Source organism: Gobio gobio, assembly GCF_949357685.1.
Source record: "Gobio gobio genome assembly, chromosome: 12".
Lineage (NCBI taxonomy): Eukaryota > Metazoa > Chordata > Actinopteri > Cypriniformes > Gobionidae > Gobio > Gobio gobio.
In genome coordinates this window covers 37,817,531-37,835,012 of record NC_137105.1, presented here as the reverse complement: position 1 = coordinate 37,835,012, position 17,482 = coordinate 37,817,531, and the positions used below count along the sequence as shown (strand labels likewise).

The following is a 17,482-nucleotide window of genomic DNA, read 5'->3' as shown; positions in this document are numbered from 1 at the left end:
AGAAGTATGCTTTTCACCTTGTTATTTAATGCACACAAATGTATGAGGAACAAAAACAAAAAAAATATATGAATTCAGTGATAAGGAAAAAAGCAGAGTGACCGTGATGTAAGGTAAGGTACCGGCAGTGGCGTGCGGCGCGTGCTTGCGACCCTGTCCCTTTCCTTTCACAATCTAAACGATTGACCAGAATTAGTTATTGAAGTCTGTATCTATTCATAATATATAGAAAAGCAAAACTCAGTAGCGACCGGTTAATCTGTGAAAGTCAAAACTAAAAAAAATAACAAAAACAAAATTCAACACGTGATTACTTCTATCAATCAATAATTTATTTGAATAGCTGAAACACATACTATTATGATGATGGAGCAACAGAAATGAGGATATGGAGCACCAGAATTTCAAAACAGACATAAGTGGTATCTGAATAACAGAGATGTATACATTATACATATAGGTAGTAGTAGTATGCTATACGTTAGTTATAAGTTAGTTTTTATGGCCTTCCACCCCATGATAGGTCAGTGAATGCCACTGTAGGGTACATCCACCCTCATTTCAATACAGTAGACTCATCCAGTAAAAATAACACTGCACAGCCATTATAGGGTTGCCAGATAGTTTGTCTATGTATAAACACTAGTGAATTTCTCTTTACACCAGTACATTTCATTCATATTGTTTATTATAATGCATATCTCAGAGGAATAAAAACTACATATATTTAATGTCAATGAATTTATAATTGTTTTATTACTGTTTCAGGACCATTACAATTCTTCTTTGCTGAAAGTCAAGGGAGCAAACAGGCCTTGACACAACAGCATTGGGTTTAAACATGAATCCAGTAAAGCAAGATAAAATGTACTGACCCTACCAGGGAGTCTTATTATTATGTGAACATTAAGTGTAGTCCCTCCCTATATTGTCATTATTTGTCCTATAAAGTAAGACATTTAATTACTTAAAGTGCAAAATATATTGATAATGATAATAGTTGGTATAGTTTTGATATACGCATTATACTTTTGAACATCGGAAATAGTATTTTGGTGTGTTTTCTTTCAAAGTACTGAAATAGAAGGGTATCAAACTGTGGTTGGCCGCTTTATATCATTTATAATAAATACTGCAATATTCCATACAAAAAATAATAATGGTGACTTTAAAGGTTAATCAGATGATCTGCTCCATTCTAAGTAGAAGTTTTGTTTTGTTGTTGTTTTCCACAATAAGATGCAATACGGACCAGAATATATGCCAACACGAGACTTGGACTTGAATAATGTTTTGAAAATGATGCGCACAAGTGAAATCAGCCATTTATTTTAGTATTTTTAATTTCTCTCCACACCTTTCCTCAATCTTTAGATGACTTTCAGGTCATTCAGCATTGCAGTGATGTCTATTTGAGGCACACATGGTGCAGTCTGGGTGTTTGCACGTAGTGTCTTCTGTAGGTCTTTTGCTGTCTGCTGTAATGTTTGTGGAATGCTGTGAGGTTTGTGTCCCTCTCCTGCACTTCTGCAACACAGTAGCACCTCGTTGACTTCACCCTCGATTCCACGAGAGAACACACACGGGAAAACGGCTTGAACGCGTTCAAGAACTGACTTCCTGAGAGATGAGTCTCGACACACTAGGTTCAACATAAATAGTCCTGTGGGAGGGGAAAAGGTCAAATTGATCATGGAAAAAACGACCACTTATTACAGCACAAAAGTATATTTTACTATCTTAACAAAATAACTTTTCAAAACGTCTTTTAGTGCTTACCTCGAGGGCTTAATAAGCTGTAAACACTCTTCAGAATTGATGTTTCTACAAAGGCAGATGGAGGGCAGCTCATGCCCAGGGTGGTGTCTTTGCTGTCAACGTCAAACATGATGACATCAAAAGAATGACCCCCTATGAATAGTGCAGAAAAATTGTATACAGTATATTTTAGAAGGAACAGGTGGTGCAAAGCAGCTAAAACACAAATCCTCCATCTTTTCTCCATAAAATAGATGATCAATAGACTGATGCATAAAGAAGCATATACAGGAGTTCATGTATAAATATTTTATACATTAGAGTAGAGTAGCACGATTCTGGTTAAATTGGGAATCACTTTTTTTTGTTGTGAAAATGTAGTTTAAAACAAATGCTTATATCTATGCTTGATTTATGGGGAGTTGTTTTTTTTAATTTGTTAGAATGACTATTTTTTACATGCTATATTCATTACCTGTTTGTTTACCTTATCAGAGGTAGATTTTATTTTAAAAAGACACTTTAGTGACAGTGCACTATATTTAAATTTTTTGCACTCTTTCAGACGTTTTATAGTCTATTTATAGTAGGCGTGTGTTTAGTTTATTAAGTAATGAGGCCGTGAAATTGCAGAAATTCCAGTATTAAAAAGTGTTAAATAAAACAGTTTGTTTAGTTCAGTGCTGTTGTTATTGTCAAAAACAATAATAAATATTGGTACTATATATCAGTTATATAAACATGCAAATAATTGGTATCAGTATATATATCGGTCGATCTCTATTTAACAGTCACTTGTTGCCACCTGATGGCGTAAATATGCAATTCGATATAATAGTTATTTGAAGCGCCAAGCTGCTCAAAATGTGATTTGCTCTATTACGATTGGTAATGTAGAAAGACCAAGCTCAATTTAGACCAAGCTCAATTTAAGATTGAACATTGGTCTGGGGAGTCTGCTATGTATTTTCTACTGCACAAGAGACGTGATCAACGAGCATAATTCAAATGATTCTGTACGCAATTGGATAGTCCTTCAACCAATCAGACCACAAGAGGCATGATCAACGAGCACAATTCAAATGACTGTGTATGCAATTGGATAGTCCTTTTGCGGTTCCCGCAAAAGTGTGACAGAAGCAGGATAAATTAATAAACAGGTTTCCAGCCTGAGCTGCATGGCGAAATCAAATCGCCGGCAGACCAGGCTGGGTTTACCCAGTCTAGAAATCAGTGTTTATAGTCAAGTCAAGTCAACTTTATTTATATAGCGCTTTTAACAATGCAGATTGTTTCAAAGCAGCTTCACAGTGTTAAACAGGAAAATAATGCAACAGAATTTTATTCGGCCGTAAAGCTGTTCTGGAGAAAACGGTGATGTCATCAGTTCATTTAAATTATCATACAGTGACAATGTGGGCATTTGAACAGTAATTAGATCAGTAATTTAGTTTATATGGTTAATTTAGTTTAATAATTAGATTTATTTGGATATTTACTTGAACATTTTAATGTTTATATATATAGAAACTTTTATCCCAGTACTTCTGTGATTTGTAACACAGAAACAACGATGCTGTGTGGATGAAAAGACTGTTTGTGAAGCTGTTTCATACCTAAACATGATAACCACTCTCTCTGGCTAAGCGGTAGCGCAAACAAAGATTTTAATGTTCTGGTGTGATTTTGTCAAAGGTTTAACACAGGAGAATCGTTGTCATTTACGAATTCGTCAATCATTCGATTGCATGGGTGTTTGAATTGAGATCACAATTTTTTAACGATTATTCCAAATTGGATTCAAGAATTCAGGAGTCCCACTGTCTTGAAAATCTTGAATGAATGAAACAAGAAATGAATACAAAATGTACAACACCATGGACTATTTTATAATGAATATACATTTTTCTAGTTATGCCAATCTCTAAAACATTGCTAACACTTTACAATAAGGTTTTATTTATTCATTATTAAATGCTGAAATTAACATTAACTAAGATGAATAAATACTGTAGAAGTATTGTTCATTGATAGTTCATGATAACTAATGCAGTTAATTAATGCTAACAAATGAAACCTTATTGTAAAGTTACCAAAATATTTTATCAGCTAATAATTGTGAGTACAAAATATTCTAGTTAGAAAAACTGGAAAACTCATTGGGCCTTCGAATATTGTTGTGGACAACAGGGGGGGGCCTTTGAGTCAAAAAGGTTAAGAATTTTGAGTCTAGGGCTCGGTTTCTTAGACTAAACCAGGATTAGGCCTTAGTTAAATTAGGGCATTTAAGTAGCTTTTATAAACATACACTAGAAAAAAACATTACTGGTGTGCATGTTGAGTCAAACCAATGGCACTGGCATATTTCAAGATATGTCAGTGCAAGTTGCTTTCAGTTAAAACAGCTCAAACATTTTAGTCTAAGACTATCTTAAGCCTTGTCTGTGAAACCGGGGGTAGATGTTCTCTCACCCTGGCTCTCCAGTGTTTTGATGTGCTCCAGTCCGTCTCCCAGTATAACTTTCAGCCTCTTGTCGGTCTGAAATCCAAACCAGGTCTGAGCCACTTCCAGCACTGCTGGGTCCAGTTCAACCACTTCCACCCGTGCACAAGGCACAAAGTCATGAAGAAACTGGGGCAGACCCCCGCCACCTAGTCCCACCAGTAACACGGACACTGGGTGATCTGTTGGAGAACATGTGACTAGTCAGAACAGATTTTTTTGTGAATTATGCATACCGTTGAGGGGGACTGACATTCGGCACCATAATAGTGGTCCATATAATTCATGCTCTTTATTGCAGTGTTCTGATCTCATACAATAGCTTTGTGTGAGGAACAGACCGAAATCGACTAGTTATCACTTACCAAAGCTACCTGACATTCAATTTACAGAAAAACGGCATTGGTTCTGACATATGTACTGTAGTAACCTAACACACTGTGCCATTCTGTGAATTGCAATTTGCTGTTTGCAATTTTGCTGCTACCAGTACCGCATCAATAAACGATTATATTTCACACCATCAAATGTAGGCTATAACGTATTCACCCTCACACTGTTCCACATCCAATTTTTTTTTATACAGGCTAGATGCAAGATTTATGGAAGGATTTATGGATTTATTGTTTTTAAACCATCATTTATCGACAAAAGCTGCATAACAATTCTTCCAAAATTTCTACTTCTGAGTTCAACGGACCCCCCCAGCAAAATATGGAACAGCATGAGGGTGAATACATTATAACCTACATTTGACGGTGTGTAATATAATTTTTTATTGATGCAGTACTAGTAGCGGAAAAATTGCAAACTACAAAAATAATAATACTTTTTAAACTAACTCTTCAAAAGAACCATTATTAAAACTCATAAAGGAACACGCAATAAAGCTATACCATCACAGGAATAAAATTATAATAATATTTGATCAAATAAATGCAGTCTTGGTGAGACTTCCTTCAAAAACATTGAAAAATCTTATCGACCACAAACTTTTGAGTGGTAGTATCTACTTCAGGACTAATATTGCTGTCTGCATATTTAGTGAAAGTGACATGTGAAGGGCAGTATGGTAACTTAGACTTAGCTGGGTTATAATAAAGTATTTTGACATCACATAAAGTGCACAGTTCACCTTTTATTAAAAAGGAAAACGATACAACCTTTTTGAAATGCTTCTAACTTTTTTAATGTTGTCACAGTTACCTTTATTATTGATTGCATCCATTCCTAGCATGGCTAAACCCGCCACCATGACTTCATGATGTGTACAGCAGAGAAAACCCCTGTCCACACTACGATCTTTAGCTTCCATTAAAGCAGGGGCTTCAGAAACAGCTTTGGTTTTTTTCTTGTTCCTCTTTTTATGAGTAGAAGAAGCTGATAAACGAGATGAAACACTGACATAAGTATTCAGTTGCAGAATTCAAACACAGCTGTTTTCAGCATCCAGGTATTCTTTAACTGCACCTGTGGCGGCAGACCGGAGTCTGCTCTCTGACTGCACCAGCTGGGAATTGTTCATGAAGACCAGCCTACGATAGAGTTGACCATCCTCTCCTCTCACATCCTCCACAGAGTACTCTCCAGTCAAAGCACTGAGCCCTCGTCCAATGACCTCCCTCCACCCCAGATCTCCTCCCACAGACAGGAACGGCACCTATACCAGAGGAAATGTGAAAGAGAAAGTGCATGAGTGAGGAATGAAGACAAGATAAAGAGTAATACAGTTGCGTGTTTTTCTCGTCCACCTGCTGATTGGCTGGCATTCCAGGAGGAGCGAGTTCCATCACCATTGGAGAGAGCTCTGATTGGACCGCTTGCATGTCCTCATACTCCTGATCTCGATGCATTGCCACAATAACCAGGCGTCTGAATTTTGCACTGGACGCTAGCTGAGTCCGACCTTCAGCTGAGCCATATAACCAATCAGACTCACGGCCCTGGGGAACTAAAAAAAAATCAAAGTCATGTGGTGCAACCAACAAAACCGTGTGGTACAACTAACATACTGAAAAGAAAACAGAGAAATTTGATCATAGAAAGGACCCATGAAGACCCCATGACTGTGTATCAATGTCCGTTTTAAAAATATCAGATCATTTGAACTTTTTATAACAAGGCAAGGACAGTTCAGGTTGTAAAATGGCATGTGGTGTGACCAAAAACAGATTTTAAATGATTAATTCCTGCTCTTTGTGTAAAAAATACTTTTTACCTTAAATATATGTATATATTAATATTTAAAAACTTTTTGAAAATAATTATTAGGATGTGTACACTGTATTCAAGGCGTAAATGGAAATGTTATTGCTTTTGATGGTTACATCATGAGGCATAACATTTTTACATTTTCTGAAAATGATATAAAAGTTTTTACATGTTTTTACGAGTACATTTTTAAGAACGTGGCTTATGTGTTTTAAAAGATTTTTTTTATCGTGAGCACTTAGGTTTGGCCTTTTTCTTGTTCTTTTTATGAGTAGAAGAAGCTGGCAAAAGAGATGAAACACTGACAGTTTTTCTGTAAATATTGCAAAATTCAAAAACAGCAGTTTTCAGGAATCAGGTGCTCTAAAGAAATTCCTGAAAATGGTATAAAAGTTTTTACATGAATGCAATGAGTATATTTTTGAAAACATGGCTCATGCGTTTTGAAATATTTGTTTATCGCAAACACTTAGATATTGTACAGCATTTCTAAGCTAAGCTTGCACTGATATAAGAGGGAACACACATACAAACACAAGTTGATACATGTGGCCACGGACAGAGATGAAATATACAATTTAATCATTTTAGTCATTATAAGGAAATATTTGATCATTTGGTCATTTAAGAGTTAAAAGCAATGAACCAAGCAGCTATGATGTGAATCACAACAATACAAACTTTGATTTGAAGCAAAAAAATATTTGAAAATTGGACAAAAGTAAAGACTGTGTACTTAAAAAAAATGTATTAGAGTTTATGAGTTAATTTATTAACTACGATCTCATGAAGACCTAGAAATCTAAAACGATTGATTTAAAAATGTATATGTATATATATATATATATATATATATATATATATATATATATATATATATATATATATATATATATATATATATATATATACACACATCTTTAAATCAATCGTTTTAGATTTCTAGGTCTTCATGAGATCGTAGTTAATAAATTAACTCATAAACTCTATTCATTTTCAATATTGTGGTTATCGCCAATACCGGTATATTGCCACACCCTAAATTAACACGATGTCGATTTTTCGTGCTTTGAATATCACGGTTATCGTCAATACCGGTATATTGCGACACCCCTATTCAAGCTATTTTAAGGCATAAATACAAATGAAAAAACTTTAAATATATAATTTTGTTGATCAAAGATGAGTTTTAAAGGATAAAATTACTGACTACAGGGTTTAAACGGTTTATACGTTTTCATTAAATCAGTTCCCTAATGGAGAAAAAAAAGAGGGTTTTTTACTTCCAGAACTCAACTGTTGCACAGGTTAAAAAAACAGGTAATTACACTCGTCTTGGCTTATGACAGTGATCATCACAATGAAGAGGCAAAACAACCAAATGCTCACCGATAAAGATGGCAAATTGGTTACTCCGTGGCAGCTTGGCAGAAGGCAGGCTGTCCTGTACTGTAAGAGTGTATCGAGGCCGGCCGGTGGCTGCATGGCACAGTGTGAGGGACTGTGTGCTGCTAGCATCTGTTCCACCTCTGAGCTTATGTAGCATTAGATTGTAGGCCTGCTTCTCCTTCACAGCAGACAAGAGTTCCGGTACTGATGCGAGTCTAACTGGAGCGCCATCCTCCCCCTGACACAGCTCAAGCACTGCAAACGGAGGCGCTTGGCGGAATTTGGTGCAGACCAAAACGAAAACCGGGAGGGCGAAGGAGGAATCAGACACTTCGTTCTGCTGTCCACTTAGACAGTGAATTCGTACAGCCCAGCCCTGGGCGAAATGTTCCACGGCCAGCTTTATGACATGCTCCTGGGCTAATGTTATGCAGACATACCGGCCCCCAACACTCAAAACTCTGCCAACTTCTGCAAACATCTTGTCTGCAAGAGCACCGTTCTCTTCTGAAGCCATGGCATCAAGCGTGCCCTTATCTAGGGCTGCCTGAAAGCTCTCGCTCTCAAAGCCTGTCTGGGTGGCATCCACCTGCTGGAAGGTCAGGTCAGGACGGCGCTCTGCGTTCCGCTGGTTCATGTGAGACACCACCGTCTCGCTGATGTCAATGTTGGTTAGCTGATGGTAGCCAACATCATAGAGCTGTTCACTCAGCTCAGAGTTACCACAGCCGACCACCAACACCTGCAGAACAACAGTTACAATTCTCCTGATAAGTTTACATAACGCTTGTACAACCTACCTATTTAGGTTCGTGAAGAATAATTGGTTGCTTAAAAATAGTTCAGTCATTACTCTCAAAAGTGTGAAAGAAGTAGAGAATCATTCTTTAGAGTCAGATCTTTACAATTAATCAGTTGTTCCAGTGACAGTGAAATTTATCTGAATTATATTTTGGTCTGTTTATCACACAAAGCAGGGTTCGACAACAAGGTCTGCCCGATTTAAATATTCAAGCGCAAGAATAAGCAAAAGAGAACTCAATTCAATAGTGTTAGAAGTTTTTTGTGTGCACACATCCAAAGCACGCTCAGAAAGTGTGCGATTGCTGAATTGAATGCTCTCTTTCACGTCTTTTTGTGCTTGAACGTAGGGGTGGGCGATATCTCGATATTTAAAATATATCGTGATATTTTTTCAACACGATATGGATTTTGACATATCGTATATATCGATATATTGTTTGTATTTAATTCTGATTCCGCCACTTTGCTTGTTTGCGTTCTGTGCTGTGCTCGCCCCCGCTCGCTCGCCCCCCACCTCCTTGGTGTTGTTCCCCCTCCCCTCGCGTGTTGTCTCATTGAACATGGCGGCGTCCGCAACCAGCCCCGAGGCTACAGAACTCGTCTTAAAAAAAAGGACAACTGGCTCCATTATATGGAGAAACTTCGGTTTTAAGGAGTCGGACGAACAGCAGACAGATGTCTACTGCCATGAATGCCGACAGTTGGATCTCAAACACTTGATCCAAAATACAGTTTACCTAGTCGGCATTACTTTGCGAGACAAGAACTCCCGCGACTGTACACTACAGAGAGAGCGAGCGGCTTGCTGCTGAATTGGAGAAGGTTACTTAAGTAATGCGCGCGCACTAAAAGCCTGTCAAACAAAAGTGATTACTGGACTAAATCTTACTGCGCTAATAATGTCAAATACACACAAGGTTAACATAAACACAGTCGGTTATGTCTAAAGTGAAAGTAAAATCGGCGTGTGTCTGTATATATGATGCGTGCAAGTCTTAAATTGACAGTAGGACAGCCAATAGTGAACACGCTGCCACTGGTCCTTAAAGGGACAGTTCACCTCTAAAATGATGTCATTATTTACTAACTCTAATGTTGTTCCAAACCTGTATTCATTTCTTCTGTTGAATACCAGACAGTTGATGGTAGCGATTTTCATCCATATTATTATTTCCTACAATGGGGACCAGCAACTGTTTGGTTTCCATTATTCTTAAAAATATGTCCAACAGAAGAAAGAACTTTATTCAGGTTTAAAACAACTTGACCGCGAGTAATCAATGACAGAATTTTCATTTTTGAGTGAACTGTCCCTCTAATGCTAATACAACAACAAAAGAAAGAGAAAATCACTCACTGCTCTTGACTGAAGAACTATACAGTAGCTTTAATAAGAATCATGTATATTTTATAGTGAAGTCTATGTAGTGTTTTATTTTTACATTTATTCATTCAATTTCATACTTAAATACTGATGTACAGCTTTTAGCCGCCATTGTAAATCTTTATATATATTTATTTTAAATTATACAGTACACTAGGAATGTGTACAAGGTTTTTTAAAAGTAAAGTTTTAAGTTTAAGTAAGGTTTTTCAAGTCTTTTAAGCAAAATAAAGAAAGAGTATTGCAATAAAAAATAGTATTTTTTCCTCCTTAAGCTCTTGCTGTTCGGCTAAGAATAGAATAGCAAAAATCTGTTGCGACTAGCCATCAGAACCGAACCGAACCAAAAATGTGGTAAGAAAACTGAGGTATGTATTGAACTGTGGACTTACTGTATTGTTGCATCCCTACTTTGTTCCTAAATGAACTGCCTACCTCTTTGCTCTTTGCACTTTTCATATTTGTTTTTGGGAAGTTATTTTTCCAGTAAAGATATCGAGATATTTATCGTATATCGAGATATAGCAAAATATATAGAGATATAATTTTTGCTCCATATCGCCCAGCTCTACTTGAACGGACATATTCACACTATATTACATTAAAGTATGCTCTCTGTGAGTATCCTAGTAAACATAGTCTGTTCTGTCTTAAGTGAATATAAACAGCAGAGAAATAAAACACGTGTAACAGTATATTGGATCCGAGCAGCTCTTAAAGTGACAGCGGCCTAATAAAACTGCTGCCGTCTGAATTTTAAAGGGATAGTTAACCCAAAAATAAAAATTCTGTCACCTTTTACTCTCAAATTGTTCCAAACCTGTATAAATGTATTTGTTCTGCTGTACACAAAGGAAGATTTTTGGAAGAATGTTTGTAACCAAGTTACCTTACACAGAGCACAAACATTTGAAGAGCATTGATATGACATGGAATATGAATCACCACAGGTGTAGGCTGAAGAATTTATCTTTGATATGAGAGCAATAGGAATCATTGGATTTTGGCATTATTAAAATCATAGTTACCTTATCACGAGATTTAATGTATTTATGCAATACACCGCAGAGCGAGTTGTAGTCTCCGTACCACTCGAAAGCCTTTTCTCCTCTTTTACGGAAAAAGCGCTCCCAGTAGTCGGCTGAGCTGAACTCCTCAGCGGTGCGAGGCAATAAGCTCATGCTTATGGATCGGATCCTCAAAACCCCTATCAATTAAGGTCTATTCAGATTAACTGATGATTATAACTTTTTTGCAGTAAGATAACACTTTACTGAGATATTTAGTGGGTAAATACTACTGATGAAATTATTTCTATAATGCACTCGTTGACATGTGATGAAGCTCTCCCACATGTTTTGCACTTTCCACCCGGAGTGATTTTACAGAAGGACGACACCGAACAAGCAGCGATTGGTCAGTGTGTGAGGGAGGCGTATCTAGAATGTGGCACAGGCGTTCACTGATTGGTGGAAGTTGTAAATCGACGAATACGATTGGTTTTTGGCATGACAAGTCCGTGTGTTTTTATATTCCGACAGTGAGTTGTTGCATGGCCGAAACAGGCTGAAGCATGGCAGTACCTACCGGCAGAGCTGTGGTATTCGTTACCGGGAACGCGAAAAAATTGGAGGAGGTGAGAGTGTGGCATGTTTCATAATAGTGATCCAGCCACAAAAATACAATGTAAAACAATTTGAATAAGTGTCTTGCAGGGAATGAATGGTCTCTCCCTCCTCACATGTAAACACTGTAAAATATGTAATGGCAGCTTCATAAATATGCCATGTCCACTGCTAAATAAACGACTAGTTAGTTGGTGTATTTTATAGTTTATAAGATTTTTCGTCTTATATTGAAGTTAACCAACTGCTCACATTCGAGTGATTTCCACAAATAGGCTACAAAACTATTAAAAAATACCTTTTTATTTCTTCAGTGGCTAGGATCATGGTCAACATTACAGCAAATCATAAATGTGACCCTGGACCACAAACCCAGTCATAATTATGTCATAGATTTATACATCATCTGAAAGCTGAATACATAAGCTTTCCATTGATGTGTGGTTTGTTAGGATAGGGATATTTGGCCGAGATATACCAATTTGAAAATCTGAGGGTGCAAGAAAATCTAAATATTGAGAAAATCGCCTTTAAAGTTGTAATAATACATTTTTATATATAATTATGGTAGAAAATTTACAAAATATCTTCATGGAACATGATCTTTACTTAATATCTTAACGATTTTTGGCATAAAACAAAAATGACCCATACAATGTATTGTTGGCTATTGCCACAAATATACCCATGCGACTTATGACTGGTTTTGTGGTCCAGGGTCACAAATGTTATATTTGCAAAAATGAACAGAAATAAATGGTAAAATAAATGTTAACATTATGTAACAAAATTCATAAGTTAATATATGACTCAGCAGAGGTTAGTATTGGTAAAACTGCATCAAACACAGTCTATGTTTTTGTTATTAAATATATTTTACTAATTTAATCTAATAGCTCCATGTTCAAACAGGTAGTTCAGATCCTTGGTGACAAATTTCCCTACAAACTGATTTCTAAGAAAATTGACCGTAAGTATTTGTCTATTATTCTTATGCTTTGTTGGCTTATCAAGCATGCTGTTGCTGTATTTGTAATGTGATTGTGGCTTACAGTGCCTGAATATCAGGGAGAACCAGATGAGATTTCTATACAGAAGTGTCAAGAAGCAGCAAAGCAGGTTTGTAAATTGCACACTTTTTCTCTGGCTTTCACTCGGTTGATGCCTCTGCTCACAAGTCAAGTGTGTTTTCTGTGAAGGTGGAAGGGCCAGTGCTGGTGGAGGACACCTGTCTGTGCTTCAAGGCACTAGGAGGACTACCAGGACCTTACATGTGAGTCTCTCTCTTGTTCCTTTATATGCTGTAAATATAAAATGAATATAATGTATGGTGTAGGTCTGTTGCACAGGACAGTAAATATTTTCTTCTCTTGACAGAAAATGGTTCCTGGATAAACTAAAGCCTGAAGGTAAGACATTTTGACAAAGATTTGGCCTACATCTGTTGAATGTAGTAGCATCTGGTCTGAATCACAGCTGAATCGATTCAGCTCTAATCTTCAGAAAGCTTTTAACCTTTTGGACATATTCATGTAAATCATCGGCCTAGCGCAGATGAGTCTGTATTGAATTTCCTTAATCTATTCATGTCTCCCCACGGTGGACACAAATGGACATGTGGCAAAAAAGGGTAATTGGAAAAACTCACCTAACATACATAGACAGACATTATCTTCATTTACCTCACAATTAAACTATTCCGGATTGTACACTACCAATCAAAAGTTTGGAAATTGTACTATTTTGCTTGTTTTTGAAAGAAGTCTCTTCTGCTCACCAAGGCCGCATTTATGTTATTAAAAATACAAAAAAAGCAGTAAAATTGTGAAATATGATTAAAATGTAAAATAACTGCTTTCTGCTTGAATATGTTTTAAAATGTAATTTATTCCTGTGATGTAAAGCTGAATTTTCAGCATCATTACTCCAGTCTTCTTTGCTGCTCAAGAAACAGTTATGATTATTATCAATGTTGAAAGCAGTTGTGTAAAAAATTTTTTTAGGATTCTTTGATGAATAGAAAGTTCAAAAGAACAGTATTTATCTGAAATAGAAAGCTTTTGTAATATTGTACCATTCAAAAGTTTTGGGTTAGAATTTTTTTAATATTTTTTTTTTGGGAAAGAACTTAAAGAAATTAATAAATTTATTCAGCAAGGATGCATTAAATTGATCAAGTGACAGTATAGACATTTATAATGTTGCATAAGATTTATATTTCAGATAAATTCAGATAAATGTTCTTTTGAATGTTCTATTCATTAAATAATCCTGAAAAAAAATTGTACACAACTGTTTTCAACATTGATAATAATCATAAATGTTTCTTGAGCAGCAAATTATCATATTAGAAGGATTTCTGAAGGACCATGTTATTTTAATGACTGGAGTAATGATGCTGAAAATTCAGCTTTGAATCACAGAAATCAATTGCATTTTAAATATATATTCAAATAGAAAAAAGTTATTTCAAATTGTAAAAATATTTCACAATAATACTGTTTTTGCTGTATTTTGGATCAAATAAATACAGCCTTGGTGAGAAGAAGGGACTGCTTTCAAAAACAAACAAAATAGTACAGTTTCCAATCTTTTGACTGGTAGTGTATATCATATATTCCGATGTGCATGCATGCCCCTATGTTATATTAGCCTAGTAATGATGTGTTAGTAATGTTAAGGTAATTTTAAATGCTTATATTCATGTGTAAGAATGTATCTCTTATTTAATATCTTACAGCCAGCCATATACTTCTTGGTATCGAAACAACTCTCTGTGAGCCTTAACTAAAGAAGTATAGTGTGTTACTATACAATGTATTATACTATTTTTACCATCCTTTGGAGTAAAACTGTACCAATCTGACACCAGCATAAAACAGGCAATTTAGGTCATAAAAATGAGACAAAGAACTTTCCCCACTCAAGATTCACTCCTCTGTATTGGTCAGTCCACCAAAGATAGGTGTGAATTGGTTTGTCCTTAAAAAACACATTCACTGGCTCATCCCCTGGCAGGCAGCTCATATTTCCCTTTTGAGCTGATTTGCTACATGAATTTATGTGAATTATTAAGCTGTTTTCTTTAATGTGTTTGCAGGGTTGTATAAATTGCTGGCAGGTTTTGAAGATAAATCAGCCTGGGCTCTGTGTACATTTGCTTTCTGTGCTGGAAAAGAGGAGCCAGTTCAGCTGTTCAGAGGAATAACCGAGGTGAGCATGTTCATTCACTGTCCCATCAGATATAGTGTTTTTTACATTGAGGTTTGGTGCTCCTACAGGCTATCAACTATAATTATTATTATTTATTTTTTTAACTAAATCCACTGACAGGTGATATTTTCTGTATATAAACACCACAGATTTGTAATGTACACTTCCACTTAAAAATAAATTTTCAGCATCATTACCCCAGCCATTACCAGTGTCACATGATCCTTCAGAAATCATTCTGATATGATGCTTTGCTGCTCAAGAAACGTTGCTTATTCTTATCACCGTTCTGCTGCTTAATATTTTTGTAGAAACTGATATATTTTTCAGGATTCTTTGATGAATAGAACGTTTAAAAGAAGCATTTTGTAGCATTATAAATGTATTTTCTGTCACTATTGATCTATATAATGCATGCATTTCTTTCTTTCTTAAAAATAATGACCCCAAACCTTTGAAAGGTAGTGTGTATGAATATGTTATGGTGTGTTAACCCAATAGCTTGCAGGTTTTGATTCTTCCCTCAGATATTTCTAATAATATTTTTCAGGGCCGTATTGTTGAGCCCAGGGGCCCAAGGGATTTTGGATGGGATCCTTGTTTCCAGCCTGATGGTTATGAAAAAACGTGAGTAGAATTTTAACTTGTGTTTCTAGGTTCACCACTAGGTGACAGTATTGTTTAAATTAAATCCAATGTTTTTTGATTAACAATATGTACAAGTATTTATGATAGACTTTTCCAACAGATCATGTGATAGCAGTGCAAGAATTCAAAAATGGCTGTATTCATCCTTAAAGAATGAAACATTCATTTAAATCAGGGATAAGGATACACAAGCCTTATTGACTAAATTAATGCCAACGATAGCTCAAATCAAATGCTGTTAAATTTGTTAGATAAAATTATTAGAACCATTTGAAAGCTCTTTTAATTTGATCCTGCTTTTGTTTTTCCCTTTCCTCTGTGCTGTGTTTCTGTGGGCAGTTATGCTGAGCTCCCTAAAGAAGTGAAGAACAGCATCTCCCATCGGTACCGCGCCCTGGCAGCCTTGTCGGAACACTTCTCCCAGCTTAACGACGCACCGGAGACCAAGCGCACAAAACACCAAGACTGAGTTCTGTTCTCTTTCCAAGCAGAATCGGCCAATCAGCTCAGTTTGGCTCTGGCTCAAATCAATGCATTAATGTGCTGGTCTTAAACGGTTTAAAATGTATTCCATCCTCTTTGTCTTTTAAATAAATACTTTGTTTATAAAAAAAAAAATCACAGTATATCGTCATCTTTCATTCTAATTTTAATTTAAATTGGCAATGAATCTAGATGGATGTTAATTAAGTTACCATTAGCTATATGAATTATAGTTAGCTTGTAAAAACTGTTTATGGTATGTCCCCATTTGCAATGCTGTGTGTGTTTTGTTGTGTTTGTTTTCGTTTTTCTGTCCTGGTGGGGACTTCAACCTGGATGCATACTGACTCATGGGGACCTAAATTGAGGTCCCCATGAGGAAACAAGCTCATAAATCATTCAGAATGTTTTTTTTTTAATGTAAAAATGCAGAAAGTTTTGTGTGATGGGTAGGTTTAGGGGTAGGGTTAGTGTAAGGGGATAGAATATACAGTTTGTACAGTATAAAAACTATTACGACTATGAAGAGTCCCCACAAAGATGGCGAACCAGACGTGTGTAGGAAATTTGGCTGTTTGTGAGGGCCAAGTGTCCTCACATAGTGGCACAAAAAGGCTTATAAATTGGCCAGAACTTTTGATGATGGGTAGGTTTTAGGGGTAGGGCTTGGGTTAGGCGATAGAAGATATCATTAACCTGATATAAAATCGATGGATGTCTACCCTAATGTTAAGCGTGTGTGTGTGTGTGTATGCGAGGACAGAGCAGGTCTGAGGATAGAGACATGGGGAATTCAGACTCATAAATCTTCTGGATGTTCCTGTGACACCTCCTGTTTGTTCATCTGCCCTCTGCGCAGGGGAGATTTAACTGTATTACAGTTCTATCCTCTACTGTTTGTGTTTCTCATTATTAATGGCATGCAGGCAGTGTTTTCACTGCTGTTTCTTGCATTCTCTCTCTCATTATTTCACTCACTCGCTCGCTCGCTTTCTCTTCCTGTCCCTCTTTCCCTCGTGACAAAGAAGCCTTTATTGGTAACACGTGTATGGATGCATTTGATTGAGAAAGCAGTATTGCTCTCTTAAAGAAGGTTCAAGAAGTTTCATTTGGGAAAAAAAGATACAAGATGTACCAAAATATTCTTTTTTTTATTTTTGTGGTGTTTCCTAAGGCAACCATCACTGTTACTAATGTTTATACTTGAGAGGTCTATTCAAATTACATTTCAGATATGAATAATGTGGCTTGCTGAGAAGTGTGCTGTTGCATTTCTAAGACTTTTGATTATCAATTAACACGCAGACTTGCTTTGAATACCATAAAGACTGATGTGTACCATTTAACAAGACCCTAGCAACCACCCACAATATTATTATAATATTATATTATTTCATTTAAATATTGCATTAGTATATTGTATATGGTTTTTACCATAGACAGTAATTGGGTTTTGTTAAAAAA

The 17,482-nt window shown here is 36.2% G+C and overlaps 2 protein-coding genes across 2 annotated transcripts; one reads left to right on the top strand and one right to left on the bottom strand.

Moving 5' to 3' along the window:
• Positions 1 to 36: 36 nt before the first annotated feature.
• On the top strand, positions 37 to 16,912 carry itpa (inosine triphosphatase (nucleoside triphosphate pyrophosphatase)). Its single transcript, XM_079830304.1, has 9 exons — positions 37 to 113; positions 11,591 to 11,685; positions 12,587 to 12,644; positions 12,729 to 12,793; positions 12,874 to 12,947; positions 13,052 to 13,083; positions 14,775 to 14,887; positions 15,438 to 15,514; positions 15,875 to 16,912. The coding sequence occupies exons 2-9, from the start codon at positions 11,623 to 11,625 to the stop codon at positions 16,002 to 16,004; spliced, it is 612 nt and encodes a 203-aa protein (XP_079686430.1). The 5' UTR covers positions 37 to 113; positions 11,591 to 11,622; the 3' UTR covers positions 16,005 to 16,912.
• mettl13 (methyltransferase 13, eEF1A lysine and N-terminal methyltransferase) lies at positions 313 to 11,427 on the bottom strand. The gene is made up of 8 exons (XM_079830549.1): positions 11,078 to 11,427; positions 7,862 to 8,603; positions 6,013 to 6,212; positions 5,732 to 5,921; positions 5,468 to 5,641; positions 4,231 to 4,443; positions 1,780 to 1,911; positions 313 to 1,663 (listed from the first exon to the last, which is right to left on the bottom strand). The coding sequence occupies exons 1-8, from the start codon at positions 11,228 to 11,230 to the stop codon at positions 1,371 to 1,373; spliced, it is 2,097 nt and encodes a 698-aa protein (XP_079686675.1). The 5' UTR covers positions 11,231 to 11,427; the 3' UTR covers positions 313 to 1,370.
• Positions 16,913 to 17,482: the final 570 nt, after the last annotated feature.